The 17,449-nt window shown below is 33.6% G+C and overlaps 2 protein-coding genes across 3 annotated transcripts; one reads left to right on the top strand and one right to left on the bottom strand.

The window, feature by feature from the left end:
* Window positions 1–1,300: 1,300 nt before the first annotated feature.
* LOC127792430 (gamma-glutamyl hydrolase 2-like) lies at window positions 1,301–9,252 on the bottom strand. The gene is made up of 10 exons (XM_052322918.1): window positions 8,681–9,252; window positions 7,800–7,886; window positions 7,538–7,627; window positions 7,303–7,397; window positions 6,643–6,703; window positions 4,738–4,827; window positions 4,548–4,610; window positions 2,237–2,325; window positions 1,701–1,793; window positions 1,301–1,613 (listed from the first exon to the last, which is right to left on the bottom strand). The coding sequence occupies exons 1-10, from the start codon at window positions 9,101–9,103 to the stop codon at window positions 1,556–1,558; spliced, it is 1,149 nt and encodes a 382-aa protein (XP_052178878.1). The 5' UTR covers window positions 9,104–9,252; the 3' UTR covers window positions 1,301–1,555.
* Window positions 9,253–11,414: 2,162 nt separating this feature from the next.
* On the top strand, window positions 11,415–16,616 carry LOC127792651 (uncharacterized). 2 transcript variants are annotated; one of them, XM_052323250.1, is made up of 3 exons: window positions 11,415–12,261; window positions 15,602–15,719; window positions 16,263–16,616. In XM_052323250.1, the coding sequence occupies exons 1-3, from the start codon at window positions 11,561–11,563 to the stop codon at window positions 16,275–16,277; spliced, it is 834 nt and encodes a 277-aa protein (XP_052179210.1). In that variant the 5' UTR covers window positions 11,415–11,560; the 3' UTR covers window positions 16,278–16,616. The 2 variants fall into 2 exon arrangements, with proteins under 2 accessions (XP_052179210.1, XP_052179209.1); XM_052323249.1 differs by having other exon boundaries at window positions 11,428–12,261; window positions 15,880–16,616.
* The last annotated feature ends 833 nt before the right edge of the window (window positions 16,617–17,449 follow it).

Below are 17,449 nucleotides of genomic sequence, written 5' to 3'. Positions count from 1 at the left end.
TAATGGGTGAACCATGATAAAAATTATTTGTGTTGATTCTTGCATTGCTTTTCATTTCTATTTCATACAAGTCTTATAGTTTGTTCCGTGAAGCTTTATTTTATGGGTTCTATTTGTATGTTGGCCAAGTCTTGTCTCGTCGTAACAATAACTTATAATAATTAGTAAATGTATTGATAATTTTATGTAAAATTGTTATAAATTTATGTGTGACACATTATTTTATAAGAATTATTTATCAAATTTATTTATAATATCTACCATTTTCCTTTACGTGTCAGGGACATCAGAGAAAAGGAATGAAATAAGAGAGATTTTTATTTTATATTTTGTTTCTTTGAAAATATATAATAAATGTAAAAATACAAAAAAACCCTTGAATAGATACAAAATGCAAAGCTAAATGTCCCTATTAAAAATTAAGTCTAAATTTCACAAGACATCTCAATAAAAAATAAAAATTAAAAGGATATTACGATTTTAAAATGCTCTGTACAAATAATGATTAACAGAGGAAAAATTAATTTTGGCTGTGACAAGATTAATACATTAAAATTTGAGTATAAATTAATTAAAAGTTGGGTCCTTTTTTTATAATTTACTCATAAACATGTGCAAAATTTTAATTTAATCAAAATAATCGAACCGAATCGAACCAATTAAAATTGTCAGCTCCATTCGATTTCAACTAAGAGTCAGTTTGATTTAGTTATTAAATTAGACAATTTCAATTATTTCATTCCAATTTATTTTTTGTATTTAATTTTTGTTTTTTTGGATTTTTTCAGTTTTTTTATTTGTTTAATTTGTTTTTTTTTCAGTTTGGATTTTTTATTTTTTGGTTTAATTTTTTCATACGTATTCAATTTTTTCAGTTTTTTTATTTGTTCGATCACTTAAATTCAATTTTTTACACAACTCCATTCTATTTAATTTTTTCAATTTGTTTGGTTTGTTTTGGGTTTTTTTATTTTATTTTTTTGATTTATTTTATTTTTTCAGTTAGATTGATTTTTTCATATGTATTCGATTTTCAGTTTTTGATTTTTCAATCAGTTTGGTTTTCGATTTATTCAAGTTTAGCACTTTAAACAGTCACCCCTATTTACTTGTAGTATTTTGGGGTGTTTGGACAAAAAATACAAGTCATAGAGACTTAAGTAAACCACAAGAAATATCTCTAAAATGATCCAAACCGCAATGTCTGGGCAAAATTGATCCAAAACAACAAGAACTGGGCTACACTGTCTTGCATTGCTCATCCGGACAACTTTTTGGAGATCTAAGTTTCACACCCAAGGCATCAACAGTGGGATATTGTTGTATACATTAATATTTTATAAATAGTAGAATTGGAGCAGATCAGATCAGATCAGATTTGCCCATGGCATAGAGTCTCCAGCACAACCCATCCATACTATCTGTTCATGAACAAACTACATACTTTTGAGAGGGGCAACATTTATATATAGTCTTTGTTTCAAACAGTGGTACAATGAGAAGATAGATCATTGACACTTGGAGTCATATAATGCACACTTTAACACAAATAATCTTACGAATGGCTCGTAGTAGAAGGCTCCACGAAGATGTAAACCTCGTCGTATCCCTTCCTACAGTAGGAGGCAAGCGACAAATCAAGTCAGTTGATTGAGAGTATATACATACCATGGAGTTTTCAGGGCATTTTGGTTGCTTACCCGGCCTTTCCACCATAAGTGGGACTGTAATTGTAAATAAGATTGTCAAGCACCTTTCGAGCAGGTGCCCGGTTCAATGACTTCCTTGCCTCACTGCAAGAAAATGTACATCAACAAAAGAAAATATATACATGCTTATATCGGTCTTTATTGGCATTTGGTATTTCTCTATCTTAACTGGTAAAGGAAGAAAAACAGAACTATTTCATGAATCTGGCCAGATGAGAAGCCCTGGCCATTTTCAGCGTAGGAAACAATATGGCTTTCCACCAGAATCCCGACATAGAGGGCATAGCAAAAATCTAATGTAAAATCCAGGAAACGCGAGCAGTCACTGATGGAATTGCTTGCACAACATTTAGAATTAAAATATCAGATTGTGAGCTTGTAATGAATCCCAGCTCCCACTTGCTTTCCGCTCCAAGAGCAGAAGGCCAAATTTGAGAGAATCAACAAAAAACAAGGTGCATGGGCTTTTACGTAGTAGTCTACATTCCCTAATCAATTTATAACTTTCAAGTTAAACCAGTCGCTACCTAATAAAGAAGTTGGCAACATATTGAGTCACTTGAACTGCATCTTCTGAGTGAGGAATCATAGACAAGCCCCATTCGAAAGCATTTTTCTGCAGTTTACATAAAGAGGAGGCATCACATTTATAACAGAAACAGCAGTATTGTGAGTATTAACATGTTCACAATATGATAAGCTGGTAGTGAGAAAAAGATACAAAACCAAAGGGCCAAAGTTCTTGGGAACAATCTCTGCACATAAATATTTAACAAGGAGGAGTTATACAGTGCGTCATTTTAGCTAAGAATTAAAAAATATCACAAGTCAGGCAATAAAGACTTAGAACTCTAGAGCATAATGTATACACAACATCTTTTATGAAGTAGAAGAACATAAGCAAAACTTTGTTGAATGAAAATCAAGAGTAACAAAATTAGACTAATGATTTGGAAGGAAGAGAGTAAAATTTAAAAAAAGTTTCTACTCAAAGTGATTGTCATTTGACCATATTGAATCAGGGACTTGACAATTAGTTCCTGAATCAACAGTTATATAATCATCGGTGAATGCAAAAATGAAAACCAGAAAAAAAAAAAATCTGGAGAGGCTGTAGAAGCTCTACTTCGTTAGTACTCTGTTATTGCACGCATGTGTAATTGTGTTCTACTCTCCAATATGTCACCCTTATTTATGCTTGTAGATATAGAGAGCATGATAAGTTTAGCTTCTTTTTGATAATTATCCCTATTTATCTATTATTGCTGATTGAAAACTAATTTCAGATGCATTGCTTAATTGTATAAAGTGTCTCATTTTTTTAGCGGCTTTCATGGCATACACAATACCTGATTAGTCAGAATTATACATTTGCAAGATTTAAAAGGCATGTGATAAGAATCCATGCCAACAATACCCTTTATTTGACACATTGTACAATTCTATTTACTTAGTAAGTCAAAACTCAAGAGCAAGAATGCCACATGTGACAATTTTCCATTTGCCATTTCCAAAAGGTCTCTTGAGTAAAATTTTGCACTCCTGTCTCATAATTAAAATTTAGCCATTACCCCATCATGATTCAAATGTCACATGTTTAACTATTAGGGTTTTCAATGAGTTTTGTTTAGGTTCTCTCCAACAAAACAGAACAATTACAACTATGATTACTGGACTAGCTGTACTACATCACATGAACATAAAATATAAACACAATAGGTGCCCTAGAAGGACATGACTAAATTCTCCAGAATATGATAAAATCGTTAGGATGGTGGAAAAGAATCTACCTGAAATTCACTCGAAAATATACTTCCACTTAACTGAAAGTAAGTGAAGAATGGAAAGCTCCCCCAATTCACTAACGTTGCCACTCAAATAGTATGATGACATAAAACAAAAACTCATCCACTTGCATTTTGTATACATTCTATTTATATGTGCATATCATACTCAAGCCACATAACTGAAAATACTTTCATAAGATGGGTCCCTACTTGTATTAGAATTCTTAGAAGTGTGTCACCAACGCCTCCACTGTTCTAACCATAAAAGTTCTATCGCACAAATAATTACCAAAATAAAATTACAGTTTTGGCATCTTTTCTTTTCCTTCTTATTTACATTTTTCCATTTTCGTTTCTCTTCTTTCCTCTGTCCGTCAATTCCATCTTAGAGATGCATATAGATATTTATCTACCACCTTGCCCTTTTTTAATAAGGTTATACCCCTCTCTCTTTGAGGTTTCTTAGTCTTCCAATAGTCAACATGTCAGCATCATGTCAAGTCTTTGTTTTTGCATTTATGTTTTTCAGATGACAATGATAAACACAGGTGAAGAACGGCATACAAATACTTTGTTTACATACATTAGGAGAATATAGAAGTGGGGGATCTTGACAGGGGTGGGTAATGAGCTTCTGAAAATGATAAATTTAGTCTAATGAGAAAGGGGAATTAACAAGAAGTAAAAACCAGAGACGGTAACATGGGTACTGAGTGTCCTATTTTTTTTTTTATTTCAAGTACCAACTGAGGGACCTTCTTAAGAGAAAAATGTAGTTATTCACATAAAAGTCAGATCTTAAGAATATGAATCCCAAAGGATTAGTTAGCTAGCTCAGATATGCCCTAAAACACCCAAACAAGGGAGCAAAAATCATCTCCAGAACAAAAGCGGCAGCAAATCATGGAAAGTTCAAATGAATAAACCAAGCATGGTAGTAGATAATGATAACAGCAGGGGAAAAACAAAAATAACACTAAGAAAAGCAAAAATATCATAAATCTCATATTCACCATTATAAATATAATGACCAACAGTTCTGAAATGATACCTCTGGATGCCACTGGACAGCAGTAACAGGATAACTATATGCTTGAACTGTGGAGACATAAACCTGATACAAATAAACTTTAATTATATAGAACATTCAAGCCCATAGAAGACCTTGGAAACTAAAATCTAGCTAGATGTCACATGAATCAATAATCAATAAAACATAATAGATAGACAATGCTAGATACCTTATTATCTGAATCTGCACTGTTGGTTAAGATATTGAAGAAACCACATAGCTCCTTGTTCTCTTGAAACCTTTCTGGTGATATACCATACTGTTGCATAACAAATACAACCAGCTCAGATTAAAGTCATGACAAATCATAAGTTTGTGCATGAGTGGAATAGAAAGGATGATAAAACCAAATTCTGATGGTTTTTTTATATCAACAGGAAAAGGATTCAGAGAGTATTCAACAAGTGTTTAATTCATTGCTGGAAGAGGACCATTCCTGTTTCCCCGTTTGTGGGACTTAGAGATGACATCTTTTTGTTTTTGTTCCTTTGTGTGGTTTCAGCATGAGTTGTTCATGCCTGAAGATATAGGCATTTTTCTTTGGGGCTCAGCATGCAGAAAGTGCAGAATTTTATGCCCAGTATCATCTTCCTAGCAACCTCAATACCAACAAGGAACCATGCAAGGAGAACACATACCACTTTCAAGGTCAATGAAAAATTTCAATAGGCTGCGAAACAGCACATACTCTTAAAGCAACACATACAACAACCAGCTTCCCTTCAAAGTGTTTAACAGCGAAAAATGAAGAAAAGAAAGCACAGAAATAAAAGGAAGGCAAATTGTGAGAAAAAAAATACTGACTTCAAAACGGTGAACAAATTATAAAGTGCAAGGGCCCATTAATTTCAATATCACATAACACATTTCACATTCAGAGCTCTCATTATAACAAAACAGTAAGAAAATACTTACTTGAAACCACCAAAGAAATTATTAAGTGCAAAATCCATTAATTTCAATACCATGTAACACATTTAACTTTCAAAACTCTGATTATAACAAAAAAATGTATTCTCTAAAAGGAAAAATTGTATTTTCTAATTATTGAAGAGACTTGAGAGGATAAGATAGCAGATGTGAAGATGTTGGAAGATAGGATTATGTAGTTAAAGTTGTTCTAACGAAAAAGGACATTGAATATTGCAAGTACATATGCATCAGAACTTAAGTTGGGAGAAGAGATAAAAGCCAAATTTTGGGAGGATTTAGAGGGGCAGTTACAAGGAATAGCTAGAAGAGAATAGGTATAAAATTAACTGCATCTTATCCTAACCATGTTAGGGTTAGAGGCACAGCATTCATAACGTCAGTTGAATTCTAAAAATCACATTGACAATACAAATCCATACAAAAGAACAATGTGGCAAAATTTTACGCTAGATGCACCCCCTCTAGCAAGGGAATCTCAAGTCAGTTAGATACCACCATGTACAGAATATGAGCATAATTTATATGAAAATGTTATACCGGATACACCATACAAGAAAATACATAATTAAATGAGAATACCCATAATAAAATTAAAGTGGTGCCTATTATAGATAAGATACAATAGAGGGGATTAAAATAGTCTAGCTATGTGATAAAAGAAAAAGGCTAATATATGCACCTGTGAGGCAAATGGATAAAACAGGAGTTTGTAATAAAAGAGGTAGGGAAAAACCAAGAGAACATTTAGTCGGAAACCTTTCAACATGACATGAAACAGAACAACATTCCAAAACATACAGCAATGGGTAAAAATGATTGGGGAGCTAGAAATCATGTAGATGATCCCACTTCGTGAGATTAAACCTTGTAGTGATAATGACAATAATAACAATGACAACCTATTCAAGACCGTTAACATGCATTGGAAGGTACAATGATGCACCATTGCAGGTTCTGGAAAAGTTATGATTCAGTAAGGTACTTCATACTATCACTCAATTGCTTTTCCATGCAAGTCAGGTCATTGAGAAGATTGGCATAAAAGCAATCCTTCTAGAAAATGCATCCTGTAGGAGTGGGATATAAGAATAGATAATACAGTGTATCATGGAATGGAAAGCGATATAATGTTATGACTCACTTTATGGTTTTGCATGACAAGGCAATCAGTACTCAATTTTTTAAGTAAATCCGGAGGAAACCTGCAGAAGGATGCAAATATTTAACGTGAGAATAGCATGGGAGACATCATCCTAGTTCCAATAAAGCAGCACATGTCACTGTGCCCATCCACATTCTTCTCAATCTAATGCAATGAGGCTTGGCATCCTCTTTTGTACAAGTTTGCCTCTTGGCAGTGCTTTCTTCCTTCTATGGACTTTATTGCTTATAAGAAATTATTTTAAAAAAATCACAACCAATGAATGAGCAAAACTATAATAATGATTTAAATGACCAAACTAACACCTAATAATTTCAAATTGAAACTCTAATATAACATAAAAAGCCTGTCCAATACACTGATAGAGAACCTTTCAATAATACGTGGAAGTTTGAGTTCTCTTCAAACAAAGTAAAAATCAATTCAATCCTTGTGCAAATTAAAACATACATGAAATACAAAAGATGCTTTTTCAACCTTTTGCATTCATACAATTTTAGTTCACCATGTTATTCTGAATCATTCAAGTAAAATTCCACTAAAAGAAATGTTTTAATGGTGAATCAAAATAATTTCATGTGAGCAAAGTGGGACTATTATAAATTTAACATCAAAAGGCAATCATGAGAAACCATGTACCTCTGGAAGATTGTTCCTTCAATATTTACATCATTCACAAATTGAAGAGTAGATGCCTGATCCGTTGCTTTAAATGATTCAAGAATGTTATTGTCCTTGTAGCATTACCAATATGTCAATACTAAGAAATACGTATTAAAGTTTCAAAGGTAATATCAAGAAGTATTCTTTATAACTTACCAGAAACAGAATAACACAGTTAGATATTAGAGAAAGTGTAAAGGAGTCAAGCTACCTTGCTGATAATCATTGTTAGTAGTTCAAAGCCTAAACAGATGGCAAGCAGAGGAAAATGGTCTCCTGCATCATTCTTCTTTAAAACTTTCTGTGTGAAATAAGAAACACAAAACCCCATTATCAACTGCACCAATCCAGTAAATAGAAACAATACAAATCTTAGAGAGCTCTTTCTTAACCATCTTCTCTGAAATTAATGTTATGTTTTGCGTGCTTCTCCAACAGATTTTTAATCACATGTAAAACAGATAGAAAATGACCTTAAAGATTTCCTCAGCAACCTCAAAATAGCGACCACTTTTGGCCCACCCTCCTGTAAAGAGCACCCCATTGACCAGATTGAGTTTCTGCCAACAAATTATAGACATTAGCATGATCAAAGAGGAAAATCGGCTCCCAAAAAACAGCTAAAGAATATACACGAATCCTTCTCTAGCAAACTACAGATGTACTAATTTTGGAAGAAGCAATGAAAATCCTAGAATATTTTAAGGGACATAGAACACATGGCATGCTAGTAGAAATTGTCAAGCTGCTAAATAAAAGCAACCACTAGAATCTGAAATGCAGTTGCTATAAAGAAATAATGCATATCAAAAATGAAGAAGGATACACACGAATTTTCAGATTCTGATTTCGACAAAGTGGGCAATTGACATGGTTCTTCCGGTTACTCTCAATTCTTTTAAGCAAATCTGTCGACTAAACTCTTTTCTGCTCTGCGTTAATTTTCCTCAGAAAGGTTGCCTGGAGAAAATTGACTTAAACCTATTTATCCGATAAAAAAAAAACTGAACCGAGCTTTCATTTTCCGCAAAACCAAAACAAAAACTGATCTGAGCTTTCATTCATTTCCTCCTAATTTTCCTCCATGTTCCCGGTTATAATTGATCCGGTCGGACTGGACCGAACAACGGTTCAAACCACTGAAGCTCGTCTGAGTTTTTAGTGTTTCGTCCTCCCTTCTTAATTTTCATCCATCTCCATGTTCTCGGTTTTCATTAATACAGTCGTACTGGACCGAGCAACAGTTCGAGCCACGGAATCGTCACAGCTATTATTCCAAATTAACGTTTCATTTTTAAAAATTAAGGGGGAAAAGAGCAAAAGCAAAAGCAAAAGCAGAAGAGAGTCCGATTACGTTGTAGAGAATCTCAGGAGGCTCGTTATAAATAAGAGGAATGACCCTAGCTCCCGCCGCTTCGACGAACTTTACGTATGAGGCGGCGATGTACGAAGCACTGGTGGCATTGTTTAGACGTCCAGAAGCGCCGTCCCCGGGATGGCTGAGGATCCCAATCACTGGCCGGAAATTGAGGTTGGCGTCCGCCGCCGGACAGCTCGGCGACCGCGGAGCCTCGCTCGGCAAGAGGATCGCAGATTGAGCCTTGACCGAACTAAAATCCTTTGACAGAGAAATCAGAAACGGAATCCAGATGTAGTTCCACATGTCGGAGAGGCGAGCCGGCGAGGAGGAGGAAGATGCGGCGGAGGGAGACGGAGACGATCCGGTGGAAGAGTCGGCGAGGTTAGAGGGAGCACTCGAAAGAGAATGAGGCGACATCGGAATCGGAGAGAGCGGAGGCGATCGGAGATAGGGCGCCGGAATTTGGTTTTGGCATGGAAGCTTGAAACACGTGCTCTGCCGATGTCGGAGTCATACAATGAGTGTGAATGATGCGAAGCGAAGAACTTCATGGGTTGGTCTAGTCAGTGACTTTGTCGTCTTTTAAATCCAGACTAATAAAAATATCTAATCGATAAAGGCATTAATACTTTAATATAAATTTAACATTTTTATAAAATTGCCTTTCAAAATAAAAACAAATATTTTTGTCTGTGAAAATTAGTTTATACATTTTTGCCCCCTCTATTCTAAATTACTTAATAATTGAGAGTTGTTATTACAAATATCAATTTTTACATAAAATAATAATTTAAAATATAAAAGTATATTTTATATTTTAAATTATTATTTAAAGAATAATTAGGTATTTTTATTATTAATATTGATATTTACGTCAAAAGTTAAATAACACTTAAGAAAGTTATTAAATTGATGGTATCCGAAAGTTACATTATTCTCACTAAGTATCTTAAATGTGTAACTAGGTATTTTCATTACAAATATCGACATTTGCATCAAAAGTTAAATAATACTTAGCGATGTTACCGAATTGATATTATTCAAAATTTACATTGTTCTCACTAAGTATCTTAGGTGTGTAATCGGGCATTTTCATCACAAATATTGATATTCATATAAGAAAATTTATAATGTTTAAGTGGATGATATATGTAAAAATAATCGCAATCCTTTCTTAGTTTTATTTGATGACTAACTAGATGGTAACATCACAAATGTCAATACTCGCGTCAAAAACCTTGTAATGTTTAGATAGGAAAGACAAATGAAGACAAAAAGTTTAAATTTCAGATTAGAAGACATTTGAATTTTTTTTTTTTATATTTGTATCATTTGTATATAATTTTTTTATATATATAGTTGGATTTTTTATTTTTATAGTTTAGATTCATTTTTTGTCGTGTTGTTTAATGTATATCTTAGTACAAACTCTTGAAGTTTTATAATTTTTATTTTTTTATAAAAAAATAACTCTATTAACAAAATATAAACATCGTTAAATAGTGTTTAGATGGCATTTACGTAAGTGTTAATGTATCATACCTCGCGACGAATACATTTTTTACTTGAGTATTGTCCAGACTTGTTTATGTTTTCTAAATAAATAAATTTAAATAAAAACTTAGAGTTCATTTAATAAATGATCAATTCATTTATGTTTATCAACAAGTTTATCTATAATTCATTTAAAATTTGTTAAAATTTTGATTATTTGTTCATTTAATAAGAATATATATAAGCTATTTTATGATTTATTTTATTTATTTATTTGTTTCAAAATATATAATTTTGTTAAATAATATAATTATATGAACCATTCATTAAAAAACAGTTCATCTATAAATGATTGTATTTTTGTTTATAAACAAATTATTTGTTCATGAACAGAACCTATAATTTCTTATTATTGAATTAACTTAATAATTTATTATTCACAACAAGTTTAAATTCGACTCAATTTAAGTTAAATGAGTATAGTTTGAACTAAGTCTGAACATTAACAATTGTTCGTAACATTTATTATAGAGTTTAACTCATAAAATAGTTAAATACAAACATCTTTAAAAGTAAATGAAACAATATTAAAGAGGACGAAACTTTACTCATTTATCGAGTTTGAGATTGGGTTGAATTGAGTAAAGGTTATGGGCCAAATTCATATAATTGTATTTTTTTATTTTTTTTGGTCGTTATTTAAATTTTTTATTATTTTGATTATACCATTAAACTTAACTTTTAAGTCAATTTAATCTTCATATTTTGATATGAATAAAATATACGTCACACTTTATTTAAACAAAAATATGAAAATTAAATTAACTAAAAAATATAAGTTAAAAGGTAAAATTGAAATAATGAAAAATTTATATTATCATATAAAAAAAAATCAAAGTATAAGAATTAAATTAATTCAAAAATACAAGTCTAGAAATATAATTGAAACAACGAAATATTTGAGTAGTCACACAAAAAAAATATAAATTTAGCTAGTGATATAATTTTAATTATATTAAAATATTTAATAAATTAATGAGATTGAGTTAATTTTTAATTATAATTATTTAATAAAATATTTAATCATATACACGAAACCAAAACACACTATAACACGTAGTATGAATTGTGTTAAATTAAATTATAAGGTACCAAACAAGTCCTTTAATTCAGTTCTTTGTAAACTCGACTCCGCACAGCTCTAAATTCGAAGCGGGTTCGGATCGAAGCAGACCCGTTTATAAGCGTAGCTTAAAGCCTTAAACCCCCTACGATACGAGTCCCCAAATTCAGGTAAACCATCTCTACCGCCGCCCTTCAATGGCGTTCTCTTCAATCTCTCTGGTACCGTGATGATCTCCCATCCGAACAGTTCCAAACATGTCTCTCTTCAGAAGTCTTCTTTACCGGCATTTCCGAATAATCCTAAAACCTCTGCAGAGTCACCTTCATGGTTCTTCAGCTACAGCTTGTCACACCTCTTTAATGTTTACAAAGCCCGTATCGAATTCAGCGCTATTCGACGTTGAATGGGCTGGTTCGGACGGTACCAATGAAGAAAAGAAGAAGCCAAAGAAGCCCTTGCACGTTCTGTTCAAGGAAGCCGTCGGATTGATCGAGAAGCTTGAATACAGCGACGGTGAAAACCAAATCGACACCAATGAATTGAAGGGAAGATTGCGAAAACTGGAGGGAGCGGTGAAGGGGTTGAAAGAAAGAAAGAGTGAAAAGAAAGAAATTAGCAGTGATTTAAAGAAGAAACCTAGAAATGGTGATGCGTTTTTGAAGGGCAAATCTAAGCCCACGAGCTTATATGCGCTGTTTTCAGGTAAGGCTAGTAGTGGTAGTGGAAACATTGAGAATGTGGAGGCATTGACAATGGAGGATCCTGCGGTTTACAAGGAGCTTTCGCCGGATATGATGCTGTTTGTGACTCACTTGTACAAGGAAGGGTATTTTAACAATGCTAATTTCTTGCCGACAAACAAGTTCGATGTTAGCTGTTTTGAGAATAGCTATGCTCGTGACTTTATCAAGTTTGCGGCCGAGAAGTTTGGCCAGAATAACCAGGAAATTGGGAAGTAAGAACAGTTATTTACAACCATCGTTTATCTCCTATTACCTATGTACTTCTCTTTAATTCATGTTTGTTTGATGCAACCCTCATTCTTGATTCGAGCTTTGATTCGTGTTGTATGTGCTTGTCTTTGTGTGTGTGTTACATTTAGGCTAGTTTTTACCAGCTTATCTTCAAGTAGTTTTGCTTCAGAGTCTCCAATTATTGACCATATATTCAAGTAGTTTTTCTTTCTTTTACTTCTCTGTAGTTGTTGTAGGTAAATTACCATATCTTGAAGCTTGCAGTTTCCACTGACAACTCGATCTCATGCCAGTAGGTCTAGTATACTGTAACCCTCACATGACCAAGGAATCACTGATTTCATATTGTATCTCTGTGGCCTTATGCTAATTGTTGAATTATCTTGTTTTCCCATTCATTTTTCTCAAAATGGACCCATTAGTTAATTTTTATCCAGAAAAAAAACCACCCAGTGGTTACAATAGAAGATGAAAATTGAACATGTTGAACATAGGTTTAAAAGAATACACGGTAACACAAAGGTATAATTATATATTGTACATGAGATAGTTGAGGAAGTTCATTTTCCATCAATATTCTAATTTTAAGCAGAACATTTAGATAGTAAATTGACTTACACTTTTTTTATTACATGACAAGCATAAAAATCTCTTCACTTCTGTAACTGCCTTTTGGAATCTTTCATGCTGTCCCTGTCAGGGTCTATCAATAATTATGATGGATATTCAGGCAATGACTGCCCAATGTAGCGTCACTATCTTGTTTGTAACAGCTGCACTTCCTTCTCTTCAAAGTTTTCTTTTTGGGAGTCAGGTTCATAATTTGTGAATACTACAAGCAATCCTGGAAATACATTGTACTTGAGGCAGTCTGGTTTTTGGCTAATCAAGATAATGTTCAACCGTGTTCTAAGGATGTCAAAGGGTTGCATTTGGGATACAGTGTTCCGTATGTTCACATTTTTTGCACCTCCTGTTTCAAGTATTTGCCTATAAGATATATTCTGTCTGTCTGTCAATTTGACAAACTAAGAATTAAATCTGAAACAAGATGGGTTATTATGTAAAACTGCTGTTACATGTCTGGGGTTTATGGATAGGAAAAGCACGCTGTATGGACTTTTTTTCCTCTTTGTTTTGGGAACCTATGCAAGTGTGGACGCTATAAGTGGTTTATTTGGCTCCAAATCAGCCAAGGAAATTGGGATCTCTGACAATTTATTTGAATGTTAAAAACAACATGAACTTCCAACTCATGGTGTACTTCTTTTTTCCTTCTGCAGTTGGTTTTTTCTTACTAATATATTGTTAATTGCTGGCTGACACCGACATCTACAAGAGGAACATAATAGGATTATTTAATTTAATTCAACCCAGTTCAATAAATACAAACCAATATAGAGAACTCTAAAGATAAAGGTTATCTCTTATACTTAACTTTGCACATATACATATCATCTAAACTTAACCTCTCTCTCTTAATTTGACTTAAACTCTTAACTTCACCTTCAAGATGAGCATGGATTGAAATACTTATCTTATACAAGTGTTTTTTTTTTTTTTTTTTGGGGGGGGGGGGGGTTGTTAATTTTCTTGGTATAGATGTTTTACTTCCGCACGCATGTGCATGTGTGTACAAATTTGGCTCATAGAATTGAGATATTAACTTGAAACATGAAAACCTGCAATCAATCTTCAATGGTCATCTTGAATCTAAATCATGGAAATGACTTATCTTAGCATATGTGCAGTGCTGCTTGGTAGCTTATGAAAGGAGGTTTCAAAAGTTGCAATGTGATCCCGCATATGTGGTCTCAATTTACTGAACTCAGCACAAACAAGTTGTTGATGCAATCCAAGCTTATGGTTACAGATGATAAAACTCTTTGTGGAAGGCCATAATGAGCTTATTAGCACAAACAAATGTTAACAAAAAACAGCAACTAATCAAAACTGATTAACCAAACAAGGAAAAAATCAAATCTAGAATTATGGAGAGGAATGGTAGGGATTGGATCTATTCACCATGAGATCATGTTACCAATAGCAAAAATATAAATAAGTGGAGGAGAAATAAAAAAGCAAAAAGCATATACACGCTTTCATCTAACTCAACTTTGTTTGATTAACTAAATATAGAAAATTATAAAGATAGAGATGAAAGATATCCTTTATACTTGAATTATTGTTTATCTTTCTCATGAAGTTTAACAACCATCATACTACTTCCTTCTGAAAATTCTGTTATTCGGTTTGATTCTTTTGTTTCTGTCCTTATGCCATGTTTGAAGGTTTGTCCTCTTTTGTTGCTTCCTCTTTCTCAGAACATTTAGCAAGATAGAATACAAAAAAACTATATCTTAAGCAGAAGGGAAAAGTTATGCTCTATCATGTGTTGATGTCTATGAGTTGATTTTTGAATACTGAAGGTATAACATGTGGCTGGATCGGAGAAAAAAAAGATCAGATCCCTTATGGCTTAAATTGACTAACTTGCAACTCAAGCTCACTTAGGTGGGTTCAAAACACATTTTCCAAGAACTTGTGGTGGGAGTGGGTGTGGTTGGCCTCTCTGTGTGGTTCAAAAGAAAGAGTAGTAATTTCTGATATTTCTGATATTTTATTACTGTATTGATGCATCCTGCAGTTTGATTGGCCATGTGCAATTAATGAGATGGCTAATGGCAAACGAAGAGAATCAGTCAAATGGCACTGGCCATATAATATTGTCATTGACCTCTGAGGGTTATGATGAGGCCAAATTGGGACGGCATAGTTATGTACTTGGGGGATGATATGCAATAGTAATGGCAATAGGAAAATATGCACTGTTGGATAATGGTCTGTGAGGAAAATGAGGCGTAGGTGAGAGGATATGCTTATAACTGGAACTTTTGGTTTGTTGAATTGTTAACCACCGTCTCATCTAAAAGTCTAAGTCAGTAGGGAAAAAGGTTTACTTTATCTTGTATATCAATATCTTTATTCTATCTATGCTCCCTCACCTGTGCCCACACTTCATTGCATAATTAGGCCAAACACATGCGCCTAGTTAAATAATGGGGGTTGGCAATGAGATTTGAACTTAGGGCTTTTGCTTGCTCCAATACTATGTTAAATAGCTAATCAACCATCTCATTGAAAAGTCCAAGCTTGCAGAGATAAGAGTAACTATATCTTCTATATTATTGTTTTTACTTTCAACTTGGTGATCCACGTGCCTCGTCTAATTGTTGTATGGTTTATTTTTTAGGCCTTCCCTTTGTGATCTATTTCTCTCCCTTCCTTTTGAGTGCATGAACTTAAAGGATGGATTTGCAGATGGTTGTCTGCCAGTGACCTGAAGAAGGTGGCCCTGTTTGGATGCCCTTCTCTTGGCAAGAAAACTGTCTTTTCTGCTAAGAGGTTGCGTACTTTCTTTGGAATTCAGGAACAAATTGTAAGTATTCTTGTTCAGAGTTTCAACCTCTCCACTTGTCTCTTGTCTGATCTATATTTTCTTGTTGATTTCTTTTGGAATGACATCAACATTTAAGTTATTAACTTTTGTGGTTTTAACGCATCCACTTCCTTCTACACCATTGTATGCTCACCTTCAGGTATGCAGTAAATGTGCGTTGAGATCATCATGCAAGTTTGTGAATGAGAGTGTGTGGAAAGGCGACTACAAAAATTTGGATTTTGCTGTCGTTATGAGGGTTATCACTTTGTATGCCTTGGAATCTGTACCCCCACAGCTGGTAGTGCCTGATGAGATCAAGGATTGTGTTAGGCGAATGCTGAAGGAGATTGTGAGCATAAGTCAAAACACTTTAACATGAGGCTTCTGTAGGATTTCATATGCATAGTTGTCTAGTGGTTTCTTGGAAACTGGATTCTGTTGAGACGACTATGTTCTTGACCATTCTTCTAATTGTTGAGACTGCAAACCGATCCATCCTTTATGCTTACAGTCTTACTAATATCCTGATGCCTGAATCAGATAGCTGAAGTCTGATGGTCACATGCCTTCGCTTTTCTTTATTTCTCAACGAGAATTATGCCAGAGATTAGAGTTACATTCGCGAACGATATTTGGGCTGTTGGTCAGCTTGCCTGCTGAGATTCCAGAAAAAGGCTTCTCTGCTTCTCTGTTGGATATGTGGGAGCATGCTGCATGTCGTGGAGATTCAACATTTTAGTTGAGATTATTCCAGAAAATATGCTAAAATTGTTATCTTCATTGCCCACAACCCACCTTTGCCCTTCATAAACTAGAATTTGCATGTATTGGAGATCCAAAAAGTGTCTTCATACTCTTTTCTGATCATGTTTTGGATGAAATTATACTTCTACAGTTGGTTGCTGTTTGCTTGTACAAGATTTTTGGTCCCCTAATAGAGGACTTCATCAACGCAAGACTCGTAACTTTACAAGCTATATTAGGACAAAAGCGATAAAGGGTTGTTGCTGCTCATAATGCCGACCCCAAGTGGCTGGGGCCAGGCTCTGTTTAGCCCTAAATCCATGGACAATCTCATTATGTTACTTGAGGTTGAGTCCTTCATTAAGCATTTGGTTTTGAATTCTAGAAAGCCACTGGTCTAATAGCTTGGGCAAGGGATGATGCTACTCACAACCTTATTACAAAGTGCAGAGCGCTTGAGCCTCTTGTGTCACCCACCCTGGCTTATTCAAGCTAGCCTTCTGGTCACAAACTGAATTTGTGATTTTTTTCATTCAGTCACAAATGAATAAGCACTGTTGTTATTGACGCTTAGTTTTAGATTTTTTATAGACAATTTTTAATATTGTGGGCATTTTTCTGGGTTTAATAAAAAGGGAAATTCAAATGACCCAAGATGTAAGACGGGTCTGATGGTCGAATGGTGTTAGTGTTAGTGCCCTGGTTACAAAGACATTTAACGAAACCCTTATTATGATGAACTATTTGAGATATTGATATCAATTTTTTATTTTTAAATTGATTAAATTTATATTTTTGTTTTTGTATTTTTTTAAAATATGACTATTTAAATTTTTTATTATTTTGATTACGCTCATATATTTATATTTTTGAGTTAATTTAATTCATGTATTTTGATATATAAATATCATTTTATTTTTTTTTACATATTAAAATATAAAAATTAAATTAATTTAAAAAAACAGATATATAGTAGTGTAATT

The sequence above is a fragment of the Diospyros lotus genome, chromosome 15 (assembly GCF_014633365.1).
Source record: "Diospyros lotus cultivar Yz01 chromosome 15, ASM1463336v1, whole genome shotgun sequence".
NCBI classification, from domain to species: domain Eukaryota; kingdom Viridiplantae; phylum Streptophyta; class Magnoliopsida; order Ericales; family Ebenaceae; genus Diospyros; species Diospyros lotus.
This window is presented reverse-complemented; position numbering and strand designations above follow the sequence as displayed.

Excerpts from the sequence above, each read along its gene's own strand:
- LOC127792430 (XM_052322918.1), bottom strand. The coding sequence starts at position 9,103 with ATGTCGCCTCATTCTCTTTCGAGTGCTCCCTCTAACCTCGCCGACTCT. Across the intron at positions 6,704-7,302 it reads GAAGGAACAATCTTCCAGAG|GTTTCCTCCGGATTTACTTA; the intron begins GTACATGGTTTC and ends ATCCTTCTGCAG. Across the intron at positions 1,794-2,236 it reads GTTGCCAACTTCTTTATTAG|TGAGGCAAGGAAGTCATTGA; the intron begins GTAGCGACTGGT and ends ATTTTCTTGCAG.
- LOC127792651 (XM_052323249.1), top strand. The coding sequence starts at position 11,561 with ATGTCTCTCTTCAGAAGTCTTCTTTACCGGCATTTCCGAATAATCCTA. Across the intron at positions 12,262-15,601 it reads AATAACCAGGAAATTGGGAA|ATGGTTGTCTGCCAGTGACC; the intron begins GTAAGAACAGTT and ends ATGGATTTGCAG. Across the intron at positions 15,720-15,879 it reads TTGGAATTCAGGAACAAATT|GTATGCAGTAAATGTGCGTT; the intron begins GTAAGTATTCTT and ends GCTCACCTTCAG.